The 19,796-nt window shown below is 58.6% G+C and overlaps 2 protein-coding genes across 3 annotated transcripts; one reads left to right on the plus strand and one right to left on the minus strand.

Moving 5' to 3' along the window:
* Nucleotides 1-1,631: 1,631 nt before the first annotated feature.
* RTN2 (reticulon 2) lies at nt 1,632-7,664 on the minus strand. Of its 2 annotated transcripts, XM_066570702.1 has the most exons (10): nt 7,510-7,664; nt 6,507-6,551; nt 5,556-5,975; nt 4,936-5,058; nt 3,838-4,045; nt 3,257-3,383; nt 2,536-2,605; nt 2,076-2,122; nt 1,904-1,962; nt 1,632-1,819 (listed from the first exon to the last, which is right to left on the minus strand). In XM_066570702.1, the coding sequence occupies exons 1-10, from the start codon at nt 7,538-7,540 to the stop codon at nt 1,777-1,779; spliced, it is 1,173 nt and encodes a 390-aa protein (XP_066426799.1). In that variant the 5' UTR covers nt 7,541-7,664; the 3' UTR covers nt 1,632-1,776. The 2 variants fall into 2 exon arrangements, with proteins under 2 accessions (XP_066426799.1, XP_066426800.1); XM_066570703.1 differs by lacking the exon at nt 2,536-2,605.
* A 1,400-nt stretch (nt 7,665-9,064) lies between these two features.
* Nucleotides 9,065-16,756, plus strand: LOC136570204 (vasodilator-stimulated phosphoprotein-like). The gene is made up of 13 exons (XM_066570696.1): nt 9,065-9,174; nt 11,456-11,660; nt 12,115-12,283; nt 13,203-13,260; nt 13,976-14,010; nt 14,125-14,357; nt 15,139-15,269; nt 15,364-15,409; nt 15,504-15,546; nt 15,749-15,794; nt 15,895-15,961; nt 16,187-16,244; nt 16,362-16,756. The coding sequence occupies exons 1-13, from the start codon at nt 9,065-9,067 to the stop codon at nt 16,397-16,399; spliced, it is 1,239 nt and encodes a 412-aa protein (XP_066426793.1). The 3' UTR covers nt 16,400-16,756.
* The last annotated feature ends 3,040 nt before the right edge of the window (nt 16,757-19,796 follow it).

The raw sequence follows: 19,796 nt of genomic DNA on the forward strand, positions 1-19,796 counted from the left end.
GGTACCGTCTCCGGCTGGAGCCGTTCCCGGTACCGGGGAGGTCCCGGGATGGGGGTCTGGGGGTCTCGGTTCGGGGGTCTGCGGGGTCCCGGTTCGGAGGTCCCGGAGGATCCCGGTTTGGGGTTCCGGGGTCCCGGTTTGGGGGTCCCGGTCCGGGGGTCCCTGAGGGTCCCGGGGGTCCCGGTTTGGGGATTCGGGGGTCCCGGTTCGGGGTTCCCGAGGGCCCCGGTGGGTCCCGGTCCCTCCGCAGCCCCGGGCCGGGCACCGGGCGCTGATGTCACCGGCGGGAACCGGCGCTGAGTCACGGCGGCACCGTGGGCACCCCCGGGGGGGGCGGTTCCCACGCCCTCGGGGTCATTCATTCATCCGAGCCGGCCCCGCCCCCTCCGGTGCCACCGGGCGGCGGCTCCGGTGGCTCCCGGTCCCGGCATAGCCCGGGGGTCCCGTTACCGGTGTCCCGGGGGTCTCGGGGGACCCAGTCCCGTTACTGGGGGTCCCTGTCCCGTTATCGGGGGTTCCGGTCGGTTCTCGGGGGTCCCGGTCCCGTTCCTGGGGTCTTTGCCCGGTTCCCGGGATCCCGGGGCTCCCAATCCCGTTCCCAGGAGTCCGAGTCGGTTCTCAGGGGTCCCAGCCCCCTTTCCGGGGGTCCCAACCCCGTTCCCGGTGTCCGGGGGGTCCCTGTCCAGTTCCCGGGGGTCCTGGTCGGTTCTCGGTGGTCTCAGCCCCGTTCCCGGTGTCCCGGGAGTCCCAGTCACGTTCCTGGGGGTTCCGCTCGGTTCCCGGGGATCCCGGTCAGCTTTCGGGGGTCTCAGCCCCGTTCCGGGGGTCCCGGGGGTCCCTGTTGCGTTCCGGGGGTCCCAGCCCGGTTTCCTTGGGTCCCGCTCCCGTCCCGGTGTCCCGGGGGTCCCATCCCGGTGTCCCGGGGGTCCCTGCCCGGGGTCCCGGGGGTTCCTGCCCGGTTCCCGGTGTCCCGGGGGTCCCTCTCGGCTCTCGGGGGTCCCGGGGGTCCCTGTCCGGTTCCCGGGGTTTTTCCCCGCCCCATTTTCCCGCGGTTCCCTCTCCCGTCCCGGTAAACACCGCGCGGGTCTCCCCGGTTACGGCGTTCCCCGCCGGTGACGTCACCACGTCCGGCGTCCCGTGTTTACGTCGCGCGGCAACGGCCGCGGCCATGGCAACGGGGGCGGGGCCTTGGCCGGGCCGGCGACCAATCGGGACGGGGCGGGGGCGGGGTCAAAGCGGGACGGGGCGGGGCTTGAGGCGCCGCGTTCGCGCGCTTTTCGCGGGGCGGGGGGCGGAATTTGGGGACATTTGGGGACACTGGGAAATTTAGGACATTTTGGGGAAAATTTGGGACATTGGGGGGACATTGGGGACATTGGGGGGGAATCTGGGGACATTGGGGACATTGGGGGACATTGGGGGGGAATCTGGGACATTTAGGGACATTGGGGGGGTATGGGGACATTGGGGGGAAATTTGGGACATTTAGGGACATTGGGGGGAAATTTGGGGAAATTTTGGGAAAATTGGGGACACTGGGGACATTGGGGACATTTGGGACATTATGGGAAAACTTGGGACACTGGGGAACATTTGGGGACATTGGGGGGACATTGTCACATTGTCACCCGTTTGTCACAAGAGTTTTTATTAAATTATCGCCCCTCCCCCCGCACGGATGAGGGGAGGAGGAAAAAAAGGACATGAAGGGGGCGTGGCCTCCTCCCATGGCCACGCCCCCCTCCTGGATGTCACCTCGGGGTGGGGACAGCGGTGTCACTGCGGCTTCACTTTGGCACTTGGCAGCTTGGCCAGGACCCTGCAGGGACATTTGGGGACATTGGGGACACTGGGGGGACATTGGAGACATGGGGGACACTGGGGGGACATTGGGGACACTCACCTGGCTCGCAGGTGTCTCAGGTGGCTCCGGGCCAGGCTCAGGTGTTGATCGATCTGGGCCTGAGGGGGACATTGGGGGACATTTGGGGACACACAGAAGTGTCACCGCCCCCGCTTGGTGGCAGTGCCAGCCTCGGGTGTCCCCTCGGGTGTCACCTGGGGCGTGGCCGTACCTGGTGGCGCCGGTAGAGCATGGGGAAGGTGAAGGCGCTGATGACACCTGGGCAGGGGGACATTGTGGGGACACCTGGGGTCACCAACTGCCCCCAACCGTCCCCAGTGTCCCCTCATCATCCCCTCAATGTTCCTAATGCCCCCCAATGTCCCCGTGTCCCCAATGGCCCCGATGTCCCCCCAATGTTCCCGATGTGTCCCCAATGTCTCCCCAATGTCCCCCAGTGTCCCAAATGTCCCCAATCCCCCTGATGTCCCCAATGTTCCCAATCCCCCCAATGTCCCCCAGTGTCCCCAATGTTCCCAATCTCCTCAATGGCCCCCAATCCCCCCGATGTCCCCAATGTCCCCAATCCCCCCAATCCCCCCGATGTCCCCAATGTCCCCAATCCCCCCAATGTCCCCGATGTCCCCCAATCCCCCCAATGTCCCCAACGTCCCCGATGTCCCCTCTCGTACCCGCTGCCAGCAGTGTCACCCCGTTGCAGGCGGCCCCCACGTAGGTCAGCAGGTAGAACAGGAAGGCGAACTGCGGCCACCACAGGTGACATTGTCACTGTCACCGTCACCGCCACTGGCAGTGCCACCCTCAGCCCCCCACGTCCCCTGTGTCCCCAATGCCCTCAGTGTCCCCCATGGGTCCCCAATGTCCCCAAATGTCCCCCATGTCCCTCATGTTCCCAATGTCCCGAGTCCCCCGTGCCACCCATGTGTCCCCAATACCCCCTCAAGTGTCCCCAGTGTCCCCAATGTCCCTCCATGTCCCCAGTGCCCTCAGTGTCCCCTACACCCCCTTGTGTCCGCAGCGTCCCAAATGTCCCCATGGCCCTCATGTCACCAATGTTCCCAACGTCCCCAAAACCCCCCCAAATGTCCCCTGTGCCCCCCAATGTCCCCAATGTCCCCATGTCCCCAGTGTCCCTCAAGTCACGAATTTTTCCCCGTGCCCCCAATGTCCCCAGTGCCCCCCAATGTCCCAATGTCCCCAATGTCCCCAGTGTCTCTCATGTCCCGAATTTTTTCCCGTGCTCCCAATGTCCCTCATGTCCCCAATGCCCCCAATGTCCCCAGTGCCCCCATTCCCCCCAATGTCCCCCAATGTCCCTCATGTTCCCAAATGCCCCCAATGTCCCCATAGCCCCCATTCCCCCCATTGCCCCCCGGTGTCCCCCGCTGTCACCTTGAGGGACTCGGGGACGCTGTGCACCAGGAAGAGCCGGGTGAGGGTGCGGGCGGCCGCCACCGTGTGCCGGGCCAGGCACCGCGCCCAGCGCTGCTGCTGCTCCTCACTGAGGGGCTCTGTCCTCCTGGGGACATTGGGGACAGCGTTTGGGACATGGGGACAGCCCTGGGGGACAGCACTGGGGACAGCCACGGGGACGGGGACAGACATGAGGACAGTGATGGGGACAGAATGACAGGGACAGGGACAGGGATGGGGACATGGGGACAAGAGAGAGGGACAGGGACAGTGAGGACAGGGGGACAGCGATGGGGACACAGACAGGGACAGAGGGACAGCGTCATGGGGACAGCAATGGGGACAGGGACAATGACAGGAACGGTGTCATGGGACAGGGACAGAGGGACAGAGGGACAGAGGAGCAGGGACAGTGCCAGGGGACAGGGACAGGCACAGGGATGGGACAAAGCCACCCTGATCTCCCTGGGGGTGGCAGGGAGGGGACACTGGGGGTGTCACTCGCCTGAGGGGACATTGGGGGTGACACGGGGCGGGGGGGACACTCAGGTGTCACTCACCTGGCCGGGCTCTCCGTGGTCGGCGGCCTCAGCGCCCTCAGGGCCACCTGGCGCAGCCGCAGGGGGACGGTGACAGCCAGCACGGCCAGCGCCGCGTGTGCCACCACGGCGACGGCGCTGAAGCGGGACAGGGAGCCCAGCAACACCAGTGACACCAGCAAGGCCAGCGCCGAGCGGTGGGGGACGCGCCAGTACAGCAGCTCCCACACTGGGGACAATGGGGACGCCACCAGTGCCACCCCAGGGCCCCTTCAGAGGCTCCCCCAGTTCCTTACTGGAGCCCCCAGTGCTCCCAGTGCTCCCCCAGTTCCATTCCCAGTGCTCCCAGTGCTCCCCCAGTTCCTTACTGGAGCCCCCAGTGCTCCCAGTTCTCCCCCAGTTCCATGCCCAGTGCTCCCAGTGCCACCCCAGTTCCCTTCCCAGTGCTCCCAGTGCTCCCCCAGTTCCATTCCCAGTGATCCCAGTGCCACCCCAGTGCTCCCAGTGCCACCCCAGTTCCATTCCCAGTGCTCCCAGTGCTCCCCCAGTTCCTTACTGGAGCCCCCAGTGCTCCCAGTTCTCCCCCAGTTCCATGCCCAGTGCTCCCAGTGCCACCCCAGTTCCCTTCCCAGTGCTCCCAGTGCTCCCCCAGTTCCCTTCCCAGTGATCCCAGTGCCACCCCAGTGCTCCCAGTGTCCCCCAGTGCCACCCCAGTGCTCCCAGTGTCCCCCAGTGCCACCCCAGTCGCTCCCAGTCCCTCCCAGTGCCCTCCCAGAACCCCCCCCAGTGGTTCCCAGCCCCTCCCAGTTGCTCCCAGTGTTCTCCCAATGATTCCCAGTTCCCCCCAAGTCCCTCCCAGTTCCCCCCAGTCCCTCCCAGTTCCCCCCAGTCCCTCCCAGTTCCCCCCCCCGTTGCCCCCCCAAGTTCCCCCCTAGTCCCTCCCAGTCCGCACCAGTTCCCTCCATGTCTCGCTCGGTGCCTCCCGGGGTTATTTTGGGGGGTCCGGGGTTATTTTTGGGGGGGGGGTCACCCCCTATTTTTAACCCTCCAATGGCGCCGGGGGGCGGTGCGACCCCTCCCCGAAACCGGAGCCCCCCCGCGCTCCCATTGGCCGCTCACCCTGTCCGTCAGCGCCCGGCGCGCTCGCTGATTGGTCGGCGGGAGGAGGGGCCGGGGCCGAGGCTCGGGGGGGCTCCGCAGGGGCGCCCCCTGGCGGGGGGGAGGGGAGCGGCGCGGGGGATGCTGGGAGGGGGAAAATGGGGGGGTCTGGGGGTCCCAAATATCCGCAAATACCCCCAGGGGGTCCCAAATACCCCCAGGGACCCCCAAATGCCCCCTAGCCCCCCCCAAATTTCCCCCAGACCCCCAAAATCTCCCCCCAAGACCCCCAAATCCTTACAGACCCCCCCCCAAATCTACCCTGAGACCCCCAAATCTCCCTCCAGGGACCCCCCCAGATTTCCCCCAAATTCCCCCCCAGGAGCCCCAATTACGCCAGGGACCCCCAAATCAACCCCAGACCCCCCCAGGGACCCCCAGATTTCCCCTCAGGGACCTGAAATTACCCCGGGGACCCCCCCAGGGACCCCCAGATTTCCCCTCAGGGACCTGAAATTACCCCGGGGACCCCCCCAGGGACCCCCAAATCTCCCCCAAATCCCCGCAATTCCCCCCAACACCCCCCGGACCCACTCAAATTACCCCACGACCCCCCCGGATCCCCCCATCCCCATTCTCACCCTTCCTCCCTGGGGTCTCCTCCTCCTCCTCCTCCTCCTCGCCCCTCCCCCCCCGACCCCTCCTCGGACCGCCCCCATTTTGGGGGTGGGGGAGGGGCGGGTTCGGGCTCCCCCCGCTCCTTTTTTTGGGGGGGGTCCCCGGGGGCCTTTTGGGAGGGGGAGGGGTCCGGCCCCCGAACGCCCCTCCCCCACCGGGGCTCAGGCGTGGGGGAGGGGCGCGACCCCTCCGAGGCGGGGGGTGGGGGTCGCCCCTCCCCCCGCCCCCCCCGAAGGCGATGTAGGAGAAGGTGAGCTCGTGGGGGGAGGGGCGGTCCCGGGGGGGCCCATCCTCATCATCCTCATCCTCATCTTCCTCCTCCTCCTCCTCCTCGGGGGGCTCCTCCGGCAGCTCCGGGAAAGGGGGGGGGTCCTCGGGGCCGCCTAATGGGGGGGGCGTCGGGGGATCGGGGTAAATTTGGGGGCATTTGGGGTAAATTGGGGGAGGTTTTGGGAGGGGGATCAGGGGTGGATTTGGGGTGGAGTTGAGGGGGCTTGGGGGGGTTTTGGGGTGGGTTTGGGGGGGTTTGGGGTAAATTGGCGCGGTTTAGGGTGCGTTTGGGGGATTTTGGGGGGCATTTTCAGGTACAATTTGGGTTGTGGGGGGATTTGGGGTAAATTGGGGGGATTTGGGGCAGGTTTGACGTTAATTTGGGTGGGTTTAGGGTTCATTGGGAGATTTGGGGTAAATTTGGGGGGTTTGGGGTGAGTTTGGGGTTCACTGGGGGGGTTCAGGAGTTTTGGGGTTCAGGGGTTTGGGGACCCTCCCACGCCCCCCTCCCCAAAAGCCGCGCCCGGGGGGCTTTGGGGTAAATTGGGCGGGTTTGGGGGTTTTGGGGGTGCTTTTGGGGTAAATTGGGGGGATTTTGGGGTAAATTGGGGGGATTTTGGGGTAAATTTGGGGCTCCCGCTCACCCTCGGTGGAGTCCGGTGTGGTGGAGGCCGTGGACGGAGCCTCCTCTGGGGGAGGGGGGGGCACGGGGGGGTTACGGGACCCCCAAACTTGATCCGGGACCCCCGGGCGCGCCCCCCCCGCCCCTCCCGGGACCTCCCCGGTGCCTCCATCCCCGGTGCCTCCAAGTCCCGGTTCCCGCCATCCCCGGCGCCTCCCGGTACCGTGGCCCCGGATATCTTTGTCCCCGGTGTTCCCGTCCCGGTTCCCGCGGTCCCGATCCCTCCCGGTAACTCCCGGTCCCGGTAACTCCCGGTCCCCTCATCCCGGCCACTCCCAGTCCCGGTTCCTCCCGGTTCCCGCAGCTCCCGGTGCCTCCCGGTGCCGCCCCGATCCCCCAGTCCTCGTCCCGGTTCCCGGTACCGGATCCATCCCCGCTTCCCGGTGCTCCCATCCCCGGCCACTCCCAATCCCTCCGTGCCCGGTTCCTCCCGGTTCCCCATCCCCGGCCGCTCCCGGTTCGCCGTTCCCCGGTACCTCCCGCATCCCGCAGCCCCTCCCCGTTCCCCGCGCCCGGTTCCCGATCCCCGATCCCCCATCCCCGGCTCCTCCCGGTGCCGCTCCCCGGTTCCCGTTGCCCGTTCTCGGTTCTCGGCCACTCCCGCATCCCGCAGCCCCTCCCCGCGCTCCGTTCCCGGTGCCCGGTCCCCCATCCCCGGCCCCTCCCGGTTCCCGGCCACTCCCGCATCCCCGCGCTCCGTTCCCGGTTCCCGATCCTCCATCCCCGGCCCCTCCCGGTGCCGCTCCCCGTACCCGGTCCCCAGTCCCCGATTCCCCCATCCCCGGCCCCTCCCGGTTCCCGGTGTCGCTCCCCGGTCACGGTTCCCGGTCCCTCATCCCCGATTCCCCCATCCCCGGCCCCTCCCGTTCCCGGTTCCCGGTCTCTCATCCCCGATCTCCCATCCCCGGCCCCTCCCGCTCCCCGGTGCCGCTCCCCGGTTCCCGTTCCCGGTTCCCGGTCCGTACTGCAGTGGGCGAAGCCCAGGACCTGCCCCATGGCGGCGGCCCCCGCATGGGGCTCCCGGTCGCCCCCGGGCCGGCCCCGCCGCCATCACGGAGCCGCCATCGCCGGTGAGCGCCGGGGCCGAGGCCACGCGCGGACACAAAGGGCGGCGGCGGCGGCGGCGGCGGCGGCGGCGGCGGCGGCGGCGGCGGCGAGGGCGGGGCTGGGGGCGGGGCGGGGGCGGGGACGTAACGGAGAGGCGGGAATGGGGAAACGGGAATGGGGAACCGGGACCGGGAACTGGGACCGGGAACCGGCACCGGGAACCGACAGGGGTAGCGGGAACCGGGAATGGGGAATCAACGCCGGAGAGGCGGGAATGGGGAAGGGGAACCGGGAACCGGGAATGGGGAATGGGGACCAGGATTTGGGACCGGGAACCGGCACCGGAGAGCCGGGGATGGGGAAGGGGCACTGGGAGTGGGGAACCGGCACCGGGAACCGGCACCGGGGCTCCCCGGTTCCCCGCGAAGTTGCCGGCGCGTCCCAGTGCCCCCAGTCCCTCCCAGTGTCTCCCAGTAAATCCCAGTGCCCAGGACCGGAGAGTTCAGGGAGACACCGGGGAGACATTGGGAGGGCACTGGGAGTTACTGGGAGTTACTGGGAGTTACTGGGAGGGCACTGGGAGGGCACTGGGGGGGCACTGGGAGGGCACTGGGAGTTACTGGGAGTTACTGGGAGGGCACTGGGAGGGCACTGGGAGTTACTGGGAGGGCACTGGGAGGGCACTGGGGGGGCACTGGGAGGGCACTGGGAGTTACTGGGAGTTACTGGGAGGGCACTGGGAGGGCACTGGGGGGGCACTGGGAGGGCACTGGGAGTTACTGGGAGTTACTGGGAGGGCACTGGGAGGGCACTGGGAGGGCACTGGGAGTTACTGGGGGGGCACTGGGGGGGCACTGGGAGTTACTGGGAGTTACTGGGAGTTACTGGGGGGGCACTGGGAGTTACTGGGAGTTACTGGGGGGGCACTGGGGGGGCACTGGACGTTACTGGGAGGGCACTGGGAGTTACTGGGAGGGCACTGGGAGTTACTGGGGGGGCACTGGGAGTTACTGGGAGGGCACTGGGAGTTACTGGGGGGGCACTGGGGGGGCACTGGGAGGGCACTGGGAGTTACTGGGAGGGCACTGGGAGTTACTGGGGGGGCACTGGGAGTTACTGGGAGGGCACTGGGGGGGCACTGGGGGGGCACTGGGAGTTACTGGGAGGGCACTGGGAGTTACTGGGGGGGCACTGGGAGTTACTGGGGGGGCACTGGGAGTTACTGGGAGGGCACTGGGAGTTACTGGGAGGGCACTGGGGGGGCACTGGGGGGGCACTGGGAGTTACTGGGGGGGCACTGGGAGTTACTGGGAGGGCACTGGGAGTTACTGGGAGGGCACTGGGGGGGCACTGGACGTTACTGGTCCCGCGAGCCCCCCCGGGGTCATTTCCCGGTCGCCGCCGCCGTTCCCGGGAGGGGCGGGGCCTGGGCCTGGGGGTGGGCGGGGCCAGGCGGTGGGCGGGGCCATGCCCATGGGGGGCGGGGCCTCTCGCCGGGACCGGCGGGTCCGGCCCCCCCCCCTCCCCCCGCCCGCTCCGCCGCCACCGGAAGGGCCCGGACCGGGCACGGCCGCCAGCATGAGGTGAACGGGGCTCGGAACTGGGAGAACTGGGAGGAACTGGGAGCACTGGGGGGGACTGGGAGCGACCGGGAGCGACTGGGGGGCACCGGGCACCGGCGCTGGGGGCACCGGCGGAAACGTTAACGGGCACCGGGGAGCGGCACCGGGGGAACTGGGAGGGGGAACTGGGAGGAACTGGGAGCGCCGGGCATCGGGACTGGGAGGGACTGGGAGCGCTGGGAGGGACTGGGATGGACTGGGAGGCACTGGGGGGCAGCGGGCACCGGCGCTGGGGGCACCGGCGGAACCGTTAACGGGCACCGGGGAGCGGCACCGGGGGAACTGGGAGGGGGAACTGGGAGGAACTGGGAGCGACTGGGATCGGGACTGGGAGGCACTGGGAGCACTGGGAGGGACTGGGAGGGACTGGGAGAGCCGGTAACGGGCAGCGGGCGGTACCGGGGGTGCCGGTAACGGGCGCCGGGGGCAGCGGGCGGCGCCGGTAACGGGTGCTGGGAGAACTGGAAACGGTACTGGGAGCAACTGGGAGAACTGGAACCGGGGGCTGCGGGTACTGGGAGCGCTGGGAAGAGGGACTGGGGTAACTGGGAGCGCCGGGATCCGGAACTGGGAGCGCCGGGGAAACCGGGAAGTGGCACTGGGAGCACTGGGGGAACTGGGATCCGGAACTGGGAGCACTGGGGGAACTGGGAATACCGGGAATCGATACTGGGAGCACTGGGGGCACTGGGAGCGCTGAGAACTGGGACTGGGGACACTGGGAATCGGTACTGGGAGCACTGGGATGGGTACTGGGAGTAGTGGGAATTGATACTGGGAACTGGGCACTGGGACTGGGAGCACTGGGAGAGCTGGGATCCGGAATTGGGAGCACTGGGAGCTCTGGCAATTGGTACTGGAATGGATACTGGCTTTACTGGGAGCACTGGGAGCACTGGGAATGCCGGGAGCTGGGATCAGGGGTACTGGGAGCACTGGGATGGCTCTGGGGTAACTGGGATGGATACCGGGGGCACTGGGATGGGCTCTGGGGTAACTGGGATGGATACTGGGAGCACTGGGAGCACTGGGATGGGCACTGGGGTAACTGGGATGGATACCGGGGGTACTGGGATGGGCTCTGGGGTAACTGGGATGGATACTGGGGGCACTGGGGGCACTGGGATGGGCACTGGGGTAACTGGGATGGATACTGGGAGCACTGGGATGGGCACTGGGGTAACTGGGATGGATACTGGGGGCACTGGGATGGCTCTGGGGTAACTGGGATGGATACTGGGAGCACTGGGATGGCTCTGGGGTAACTGGGATGGATACTGGGAGCACTGGGATGGGCAGTGGGGTAACTGGGGTGGATACTGGGGGTACTGGGAGCACTGGGAGCGGGGGAGGGGCGGCCCCGGGGAGAGGAGGAAGGAAACGGGGTGGGGGGGGGGAGGAGGGGAGGTTTTGGGGTGTCCGGGGGAAATTTGGGGTGTCCAGGGGGGCCCAGCCCCCAGTTTTGGGTTCCCAGCCCCTTTTTGAGGTCCCAGCCCCATTTTTTGGTGTTCTTTCCCCATTTTTGGGGTCGGAGCCCCTCCGGGTTGGTCCCCACTCCCATTTTTGGGGTTCCCTCCCCCCATTTTTGGGGTTCCCTCCCCCCATTTTTGGGGTTCCCACCTCAATTTTTGGGGTTTCCTCCCCCCTTTTTGGGGTCCCAGCCCCTCGGGGGTGGGATCCCCAATCTTGGGGGTGTCCCAGCTCCATTTTTTGGGTCTCCCTCTCCTCTTTTTGGGGTCCTACCCCTCTCCTTTTTAAGGCTCCAGCCCCAATTTTTTGGGTTCCCACCCCCGCTTTTTGGGGGTTTTCTCCCCTTTTTTGGGGTTGGAGCCCCCCGGGGTGGGATCCCCAATATCGGGGGGTGGTCCCCAATCTCGGGGGGCTGTAATCTCACCTGTCCCCCCCGCCCCATATTGAGCTGTGCATCACCAGGGCCGTGGTGCTGCTCTATGGGGGGGGGTCCCAGCCCCATTTTTTGGGGTTTTCTCCCCGTTTTTGGGGTCGGAGCCCCCCGGGGTGGGATCCCCAATATCGGGGGTGGGATCCCCAATATCGGGGGGCTCTGACCCGGTGTCCCCCCCCCTCCATTGAGCGGGTGCTGTGCATCACCAAGGCCTCGGTGCTGCTCTATGGGGGGGGGGTTAACCCCATTTTTTCGGGTTTTCTCCCCGTTTTTGGGATTCCACCCCCATTTTTGGGGGTCCCCAGTCTCGGGGGGCTCTGACCCGGTGTCTCCCCGCAGCGAGCGGGTGCTGTGCAGCGCCAGGGCCGCGGTGCTGCTCTACGACGAGGCGCAGAAGCTCTGGGTGCCCGCGGGGGGGGTCCCCGGGGCCGGCGGGGCGGGGCCGCCCCCTCCCCAGAACCCCCCCAGCTGTGTCCAGCTGTTCCACCAGCCCGGCTCGCTCGGCTTCCGCCTGGTGGGGCGGCGCCTGGGGCCCGAGCAGCAGGTGGGGGGCGCCGGGGGGGGGAGGGAGTTTGGGGGGTACCTGGGGGGGGGCGTCGGGAGGGGTTTGGGGGGGGCAGCTGGGGGATATTTGGGGGTGGGCTGGGGGGGTATTTGGGGGCACCTGGGGGTATCTGGGGGGGTTTGGGGGGCACAGGGGGTGGGTTTGGGGGCATTTGGGGGTATTGGGGGGGGGATTTGGGGGGCACCTGGGGGCACCTGAGGGGGGCTTGGGGGGCACCTGGGGGGGGCGTCGGGAGGGGTTTGGGGGCAGCTGGGGAATATTTGGGGGGATGGGGGGGTATTTGGGGGCACCTGGGGGGTATCGGGGGGGGGTTTGGAAGCACCCGGGGTACCTGGGGTGGGTTTGGGGGTATTGGGGGTGGGGGTTTGGGGGGCACCTTGAAGGGGGGGTACCTGAAGGGCTGGGGGGACACCGTGTCCCTCCCCCCCCCCAGGTGGTCCTGAACTGCCCCCTGTCCCGGGGGCTCCGCTACAGCCAGGCCACCCCCCAGTTCCACCAGTGGCGCGAGGGGCGCCGGGTCTGGGGGCTCAGCTTCGCCTCCCCCCCCGAGGCCGCCCAGTTCGCCGCCGCCGTGCTGAGGGCGCTGCAGGCGCTCGAGCAGGGTGAGGATGGGGGGGGCTCGGACGCCCCCAGGGCCCCCGCGACACCCCCAGACCCACCTGAGCCCCCCCATGTCACCCAATGTGCCGAGGGCGCTGCAGGCGCTCGAGATGGGGGGGATAGGGGGGGTCCCCAAATCCCCTGTGACGCCCCCAGACTCCCCCCTGTGTTGCCCCTGAGTCCTGTGTGACCCCAAAATCCACCCCCAGGTCCTCCCCAAAATCAGCCCCCAAAACTCCCCAAAATCAACCCCGAACCCCGCCCCCAAAATCCCCCCAAACCAGCCCCCAAATCCCCCCCAAAATCAACCCCAAAGCCCCCCAAAATCCCCCCAAACCAGCCCCCAAATCCCCCACAAAATCAACCCCAAAACCCCCCAGAATCAACCCCCAAATTCAGCCACCAGTCCCTCCCAAATCAGTCCCCAAAATCCCCCAAATCCATCACGAAATCCACTCCAAATCCCTTCCAAATCCCCCCCAAATCCCGCCATAAATCCCCTCAGAACCCCCAGGTTTCCCCCCCAAATACATCCCCAGATCCCCCCCAAATCCCGCCATAAACCCCCCAAAACCAGCCCCAGATCCCACCCAAACCAACCCCAGATCCACCCCAAATCCATCCCCAAAACCTCCCCAAATCCATCCATAAATCCCCCCAAAATCAACCCAAACCAACCCCCAAACCCCCTCCCAAATTCATCCCCGGACCCCTCCGAATCCCCCCCCCCCAAATTCAGCCATAAAACCCCACAGATTCCCCCCAAACCAACCCCAAAACCCAGCAAAATCAGCCCCCAGATCCCCCGAAATCCCCCCCAAACCCTCCCAAATCAACCCCCAAAATCCATCCCCAAATCCACCCAAAATCCCCCCCAAAAATCCCCAAATCCCCCCTCGACCCCCCCAATGTCCCCCCCAGGGACCCCCCTGGCCTGGCCGGACCCCGATGGCTCCGCCCCCCCTGAGCAGCCCGACAGGTGAGGGGGGAACCCCAAATGTTGGGGTTATGGGAAGCCCAAATTTTTGGGGGAACAACAAAATTTTAAGGTGGAGAACCCCAATTTTTTTTTGGGAGGAAAACCCAAATTTTTCAGGGGGAAAGCCCAAATAGTAAGGGGGGGGGGGGGGGAACCCCAAATTTTTGTGGGGTGGGAACCCAGATTTTGGGGGCGGGAACCCCAAATTTTAAGGGCGGGGAACCTCAAATATTTGGAGGGCGTGGGAACCCAAATTTTGAGGGGAAACCCCAAATTTTGGCAAGGAGGAACCCCAAAATGTTTGGGTGGGAACCCAATTTTTTTGTGGGGGAGGAAACCCCAAATTTAAAGGGGGAGGCCCCGAATCTTTTGGGGAAGGAACCCAAATTTTGTGGGAGGAACCCCAAAGTTTAATGGGGGGGGGATCTCAAATTTTGAGGCTGAAAACTCCAAATTTTTTGGGCGTGAGAAATCCCAAATTTTGTGGTGGGAGGGAACCCCAAATGTCTGGATGGGAACCCAGATTTTTTTTGGGAGAACCCCCGAATTTTGGGGAGGAGGAACCCCCAAATTTGGAGGGGAAAATCCCAAATTTTGGGGGGAAAACTGCAAATTTTTTTGGGAAAATACCAAATTTTGAGAGGGGACCCACAAATTTTTGAGTGGGGGGAACCCCCAAATTTTGGGGGGTGCTGACCCCTCCCCTCCCCCCCAGGCCGGTGATGGACGAGCCCGAGCGCCGTGGGACAGGTGAGGGGGGGAGGGGCCCCAACACTGGCCCCGCCCCCCAATTTCCATGACCCCTCCCCCTCTCCTTTAACCCCGCCCCCTCCCCCAAATTTTTTCATTTCTTTTCCCCCCCAGGACCCCCGGCCGCCCCTCCCCCCCCGCCCCCGGGCCCTCCCCCCCCCCCGGGGCCCCCTCCCCCCCCCGGGCCCCCTCCCCCACCCTCGGGGGTCCCCCCGGCCCCGCCCCTACCGGGGGTGGGGGGAGGGGCGGGCTCGGAGGGTGGGGGAGGGGCCGGGGGAGGGGTCCCCGGGGGGGTCTCGGGGTTTGCGGCCGCCATCGCGGGGGCCAAGCTCAGGAAAGTGGGGAAGGTGAGTGATCAATTAATTCATTAATTAACTGATAATTAGCTCATTAATTAAATATTTATTAAATGATAGTTTATAAATTTAATTAATTAATTAATTAATTACATTTAATAATAAGGAGCGTCGTTGGGGTGGGGTACCTCAAGGTGAGTGTAGGGGGGGAATAATTAATTAACTAATTAATTAATTGGTTGAAATGTTTTTAAAATATTTTTTTAAAAAATTAATTAAATTGATTACATTAATTAAATAAACACAGAGGGGTGGGGTCCCTCAAGGTCACTGTGGGGGGGATAATGACTTAATAATAATTAATTAATTAAATTATTTGGTTATTTGGTTAAAGAAGCATTTATTAAATAATAATATCTTAAAAATTAAAATAAATTAATAAATTAATTTAATAAACAGCATGGGCGGGGTTCCTCAAGGTGAGTGTGGAGGGATTATTAATTAATTAATAATGTGGGGTTGGAATTAATTGGGGTGGGTGGGTCCTACAAGGTGAGCGTGGGAGGGGGAATTAATTAATTAACAGGGTGGGGAGGTAATTGATTAATTATTAAGAGGGTGGGGGTTAATGAATGGGGGTAAATATTACTAATTATCTAATTAAGAGGATAGGGGTTAATGAATAGGGTAATTAATTAATTAATTGACTAATTTACAGCGTGGGGAGGGGTAATGAATGGGGAGGCGGTCCCTCAAGGTGAACGGGTTAATTATTGATTCATTAATTAATCAACCGCCTACCCCTTCCCCCCCCCCCACCCCGCCCCTCCAGGACGAGCCCCCGAGCGGGGGCGTGGCCGGGGCTGGGGGCGGGGCCGCCCCTCCCCCTCCCCAAAAATCGGAGCTGCCCCCCCGTGGCGGGGGGGGGCTGATGGAGGAGATGAGCGCCATGCTGGCCCGCAGGTGAGGGGGGGGCGAGGGCTCCCCAATATTGAGGAGGGGTCCCCAGAAATCCCCAAATCCCCACGCTGACCCCTCCCCTGCTCCCCCCCCACAGGAGAAAAGCCACGGAAGCGCCAAAAAAGGATGATGACGTCACCACCGTCAGTACAAACCCGCCCCCCCCGTTTTCCTTATTTGGGGAGGGGTCTTTGCCCCCCCCCCCCCATCCCATTTTTTGTCCTCCCCCCTCCCCAGGAAGAGGCGGAGCCCGGCGAGAGGAGGGCGGGGCCAGCGCTGGGTGAGCGCGTGGACTCCAACCCCCAGCATGCACCGCGGTGGGGGCGCGCGGCCGGGCACGGTGCGGGCGCGCGGGGCACGCCGGGAGTTGTAGTTCTTAAAGGGACCGCGGCGGATTTTTAATTTTTGGGGAGGGGGCTTTTTTGGGGGGAGGGTTTAAGGGTCCAACCCCTGCCCCTCACCCCCTTTTTTTAACCCCTCAGAGCCCGTCCGGAAGCCGTGGGAAAAATCCAGCTCCACCTTGCCCAGGTGAGTTTTGGGTTTTTTGGTGGTTTTTTTGGGGGGGGCGGGGGGAGGTCCCCAAATTAATTAATTTATTTAATTTAATTATCTCCGCCTCCTCCCACAGGATGAAATCGGCTGTTCCAGCCCCCCCTGAGCCCCACAGTGAGCTGGACCTGGAGCGGTTCAAACTGGTAACAGTTTGGGGGGGGAATCCAGAATTTGGGGAGGGGTCTCGGGGGGTTTTAGGGGGGTCCGGAATTTGGGGAGGGGTCCGGGGGGATTTTGGGGTGTCCCAAACTTGAGGAGGGGTCTGGGGGGGTTCTGGGGGTGTCCCAAAATTCGAGAGCGGTCTGGGGAGGTTTTGGTGTGTCCCAAATTTGGGGAGAGGTCTCTGACGGCCCCCCCCCTCCCCCCAGGAGCTGCTGGAGGAATTTCGGCGGGAGCTGCACAAAATGAAGGAGGAGATCATCCAAGGTGGGGGAGGGGCTCTGGCTGAATTGGGGGAGGGGTCTCGGTGGGAGGAGGGGTCACAATGACCCCCCCTCCACGACCCCTCCCCCAATTTTTTTTTCTTTTCTGCCCCTCCCCCAGTGCTGCTGACGGAGCTGAGGAAGCCAAAAAGGCCCTGACCCCTCCCCCCACCAAGCCACGCCCACAATTTGGGGGGAGGGGAGGGTCGAACCCTTCCCCCTCAACCCCTCCCCCACCCCCCATTCACCCTGGGGGAGGGGTCTCCAAGCCCCTCCCCCCACCCCAGGCTGTGCCTTACCCAAAGGGGGAGGGGTTTCAGGCCCCTCCCCCTCACTAATTAATTGTTAATTATTAATTAGTGCCACACTGTGCCCCTTCCCCCCACATCACTGTGGGGGAGGGGGGAAAGGGGAGCCCCTCCCCCCACTTTCCCCCGTCCCCCCACCCCCCACTTTGGGGCGTTTTTTAAGTCAGTTTTGGGTTTTTCACTTTATTTGCACCAATAAACGGTTTTTTTACAGGAAACATTTTAATTAAAATGTAAATTTGTTTCTGGGTTGGGGGGGCGGAGCTTGAATGGCCACGCCCACATTACTCGGAGGAAGCTCCGCCCACTCCACAGAGCCATCAGCACCAGCCCACCAATCACGGCGCTCCTCCTGAGGCCCAGAGAAACGGGGAAACTGAGGCATGGGAAAGGGAAACTGAGGCACAGGGAATGGGGAATGGGGAGGGAAACTGAGGCATGGGGAATGGGGCAGCATCTCCACCCAGTGGTAAACTGAGGCACAGCGAAAAAAAAAAAACATAAAGGTTAAATTCAAAATAAAAATTAAGTAAAAAATAAAATTAAAAAAATAAAATAAAAAGCTTCAAAAAACGAAAAAAATAAAAATAAAAATGAAATAAAAAATAAAATAAAAAGCTTTAAAAAAGCTTTAAAAAATTAAAAATAAAATTAAAAAATAAAATAATTAAAAATTAATTAAAAAAAAAAGTTAAGTGCTGTAAAGTACCGTAAAAGTTCCATAAAAGGTAGTGCTGAAATGCACGACTGTCGTAAAATTATTATTAAAAAATAAAATAAAAAGCTTTAAAATTAGAAAAATTAAAACTAAAAATTAAATTAAAAATAAAATTTAAAAAAAAATATTTAAAAATAGAAAAATAAAAAAAATTAAAAATTAAATAAATGCTTTAAAAATAGAAATCATAAAAATAAATTTTAAAAAATTTTAAAAATAAAATAAAAAGCTTTAAAATAGAAAAGTTAAAAATAAAAATAAAATTGAAAGAACAAAATAAATGCTTAAAAAAAAGAAAAATTAAAAATAAATTAAAAAATAAAATTTAAAAAACAATAAATGCTTTAAATATAGAAAAATAAAAAAAAGGCTTTAAAAATAAAATAAAATCTAAAAAAATTTTAAAAATAAAATAAATGCTTTAAAAATAAAAAAAAAATTAAAAATAAAAAGTAAATTAAAAATATAAATAAAAATATAAATGCTTTAAAAATAGAAAAAATGAAAATAAATAAAAAATAATATTAAGAAAATAAAAGAAATGCTTTAAAAATGGAAAAAATTAAAATAGGAATTGAATAAAAAATAAAATCAAAAAACCAAAATAAATGTTTTAAAAATACAAAAATTAAAAAAAAAAAAAAAACCATTAAAAAAACAGAATAAATGCTTTAAAAATAGAAAAATAAAAAATAAAAAATAAAAAATAAAATTAAAAAATATAATAAAAAGCTTTAAAAATAAAAATAAAAAATAAAATAAAAAAATAAAATTAATTCAAAATAATAAAGAACAAAATAAAACCCCTAAAGTGCTGTAAAGTACCATAAAAGTTCCAAAAAGGTGGTGCCGTAAAGTGCGACTGTCGTAAAACTGTCGTAAAAGGTGCCGTAAAGCGCGACTGCCGCAAAAGGGGCCGTAAAGCGCGACTGTCGCAGAACTGCCGTAAAGCGCGACTGTCGCAAAAGGTGCCGTAAAGCGCGACTGTCGTAAAAGGTGCCGTAAAGCGCGACTGCCGTAAAGCGCGACTGTCGCAAAAGGCGCCGTAAAGCGCGGATGTCGCAAAAGGTGCCGTAAAGCGCGACTGTCGCAAAAGGTGCCGTAAAGCGCGACTGTCGTAAAACTGTCGTAAAAGGTGCCGTAAAGCGCGACTGTCGTAAAAAAGTGCCGTAAAGCGCGGATGTCGTAAAAGGGGCCGTAAAGCGCGACTGCCGTAAAGCGCGACTGTCGCAAAAGGTGCCGTAAAGCGCGGATGTCGTAAAAGGTGCCGTAAAGCGCGACCGTCGTAAAAGGTGCCGTAAAGCGCGACCGTCGCAAAAGGTGCCGTAAAGCGCGACTGTCGCAAAAGGCGCCGTAAAGCGCGGATGTCGCAAAAGGCGCCGTAAAGCGCGACTGTCGCAAAAGGCGCCGTAAAGCGCGACTGTCGTAAAAGGGGCCGTAAAGCGCGACTGCCGTAAAGTCCGTCTTTACGACAGTGGCGCTTTACGGCAGTTTTACTACAGTGGCGCTTTACGACACTACCTTTTATGGAACTTTTACGGTACTTTACTGCAACTTTACGGAATTTCTTTTGTTTTTTATTAATTTTTAATTAATTTTTTTTTTAATTTAATTTTTTTTAGTTTTTATTTTTAATTTTTCAATTTTTAAAGCTTTTTATTTTATTTTTATCTTTTATTTTTATTTTTAATTTTTTTATTTTTACAGATTTTTATTTTTTTAAATTTTCTTTTTTATTTAATTTTTAGTTTTAATTTTTCTATTTTTCAAGCATTTATTTTATTTTTTAAATTTTCTTTTCTATTAATTTTTAGACTTAATTTTTCTATTTTTAAAGCATTTAATTTTTTTATTTTTATTTTTATCTTAATTTTTAGTATTGATTTTTTAAGTTTTAAAGCATTTATTTTTTCTTTATATTTAATTTTTATTTTTGATTTATCTATTTTTAAAGCTTTTTATTTCATTTTTTAATTTTATTTTTTATTTAATTTTTTGTTTTAATTTTTTATTTTTAAAGCATTTATTTTAATTTTAATTTTATTTTTATTTAATTTTTAGTTTTCATTTTTTATTTCTAAACTATTTATTTTATTTTTTAATTTTATTTTTTATTTCATTTTTATTTTTTGCTTTTTCTATTTTTAAAGCATTTTTTATTTTTTAAATTTTTTTATTATTTTTTATTTAATTTTTATTTTCGATCTTTCTATTTTTAAAGCTTTTTTTTATTTTTTAATTTTATTTTTTATTTCTTTTTTTTTTCTTTTTCTATTTTTAAAGCATTTATTTTATTTTTTTAATTTTCCTTTTTATTTAATTTTTAGTTTTGATTTTTTTATTTTTAAAGCATTGTTTTATTTTTTATTTTTTATTTAATTTTTATTTTTGATCTTTCTATTTTTAAAGCTTTTTTTTATTTTTTATTTACTTTTTAGTTTTAATTTTTTTTATTTTTAAAGCATTTATTTTATAATTTTATTTTTTATTTATTTTTAGTTTTAATTTTTTTATTTTTAAACATTTATTT

This window comes from Molothrus aeneus, unplaced genomic scaffold (assembly GCF_037042795.1).
Source record: "Molothrus aeneus isolate 106 unplaced genomic scaffold, BPBGC_Maene_1.0 scaffold_30, whole genome shotgun sequence".
Lineage (NCBI taxonomy): Eukaryota > Metazoa > Chordata > Aves > Passeriformes > Icteridae > Molothrus > Molothrus aeneus.

Excerpts from the sequence above, each read along its gene's own strand:
- RTN2 (XM_066570702.1), bottom strand. The coding sequence starts at position 7,540 with ATGGGGCAGGTCCTGGGCTTCGCCCACTGCA. Across the intron at positions 5,976-6,506 it reads CACACCGGACTCCACCGAGG|GCGGCCCCGAGGACCCCCCC; the intron begins GTGAGCGGGAGC and ends CCCCCCCATTAG. Across the intron at positions 2,123-2,535 it reads GGTGACACTGCTGGCAGCGG|GTGTCATCAGCGCCTTCACC; the intron begins GTACGAGAGGGG and ends CCCCCTGCCCAG.
- LOC136570204 (XM_066570696.1), top strand. The coding sequence starts at position 9,065 with ATGGGGGGCGGGGCCTCTCGCCGGGACCGGCGGGTCCGGCCCCCCCCC. Across the intron at positions 15,547-15,748 it reads GAGGGCGGGGCCAGCGCTGG|AGCCCGTCCGGAAGCCGTGG; the intron begins GTGAGCGCGTGG and ends TTAACCCCTCAG. Across the intron at positions 15,795-15,894 it reads TCCAGCTCCACCTTGCCCAG|GATGAAATCGGCTGTTCCAG; the intron begins GTGAGTTTTGGG and ends CTCCTCCCACAG.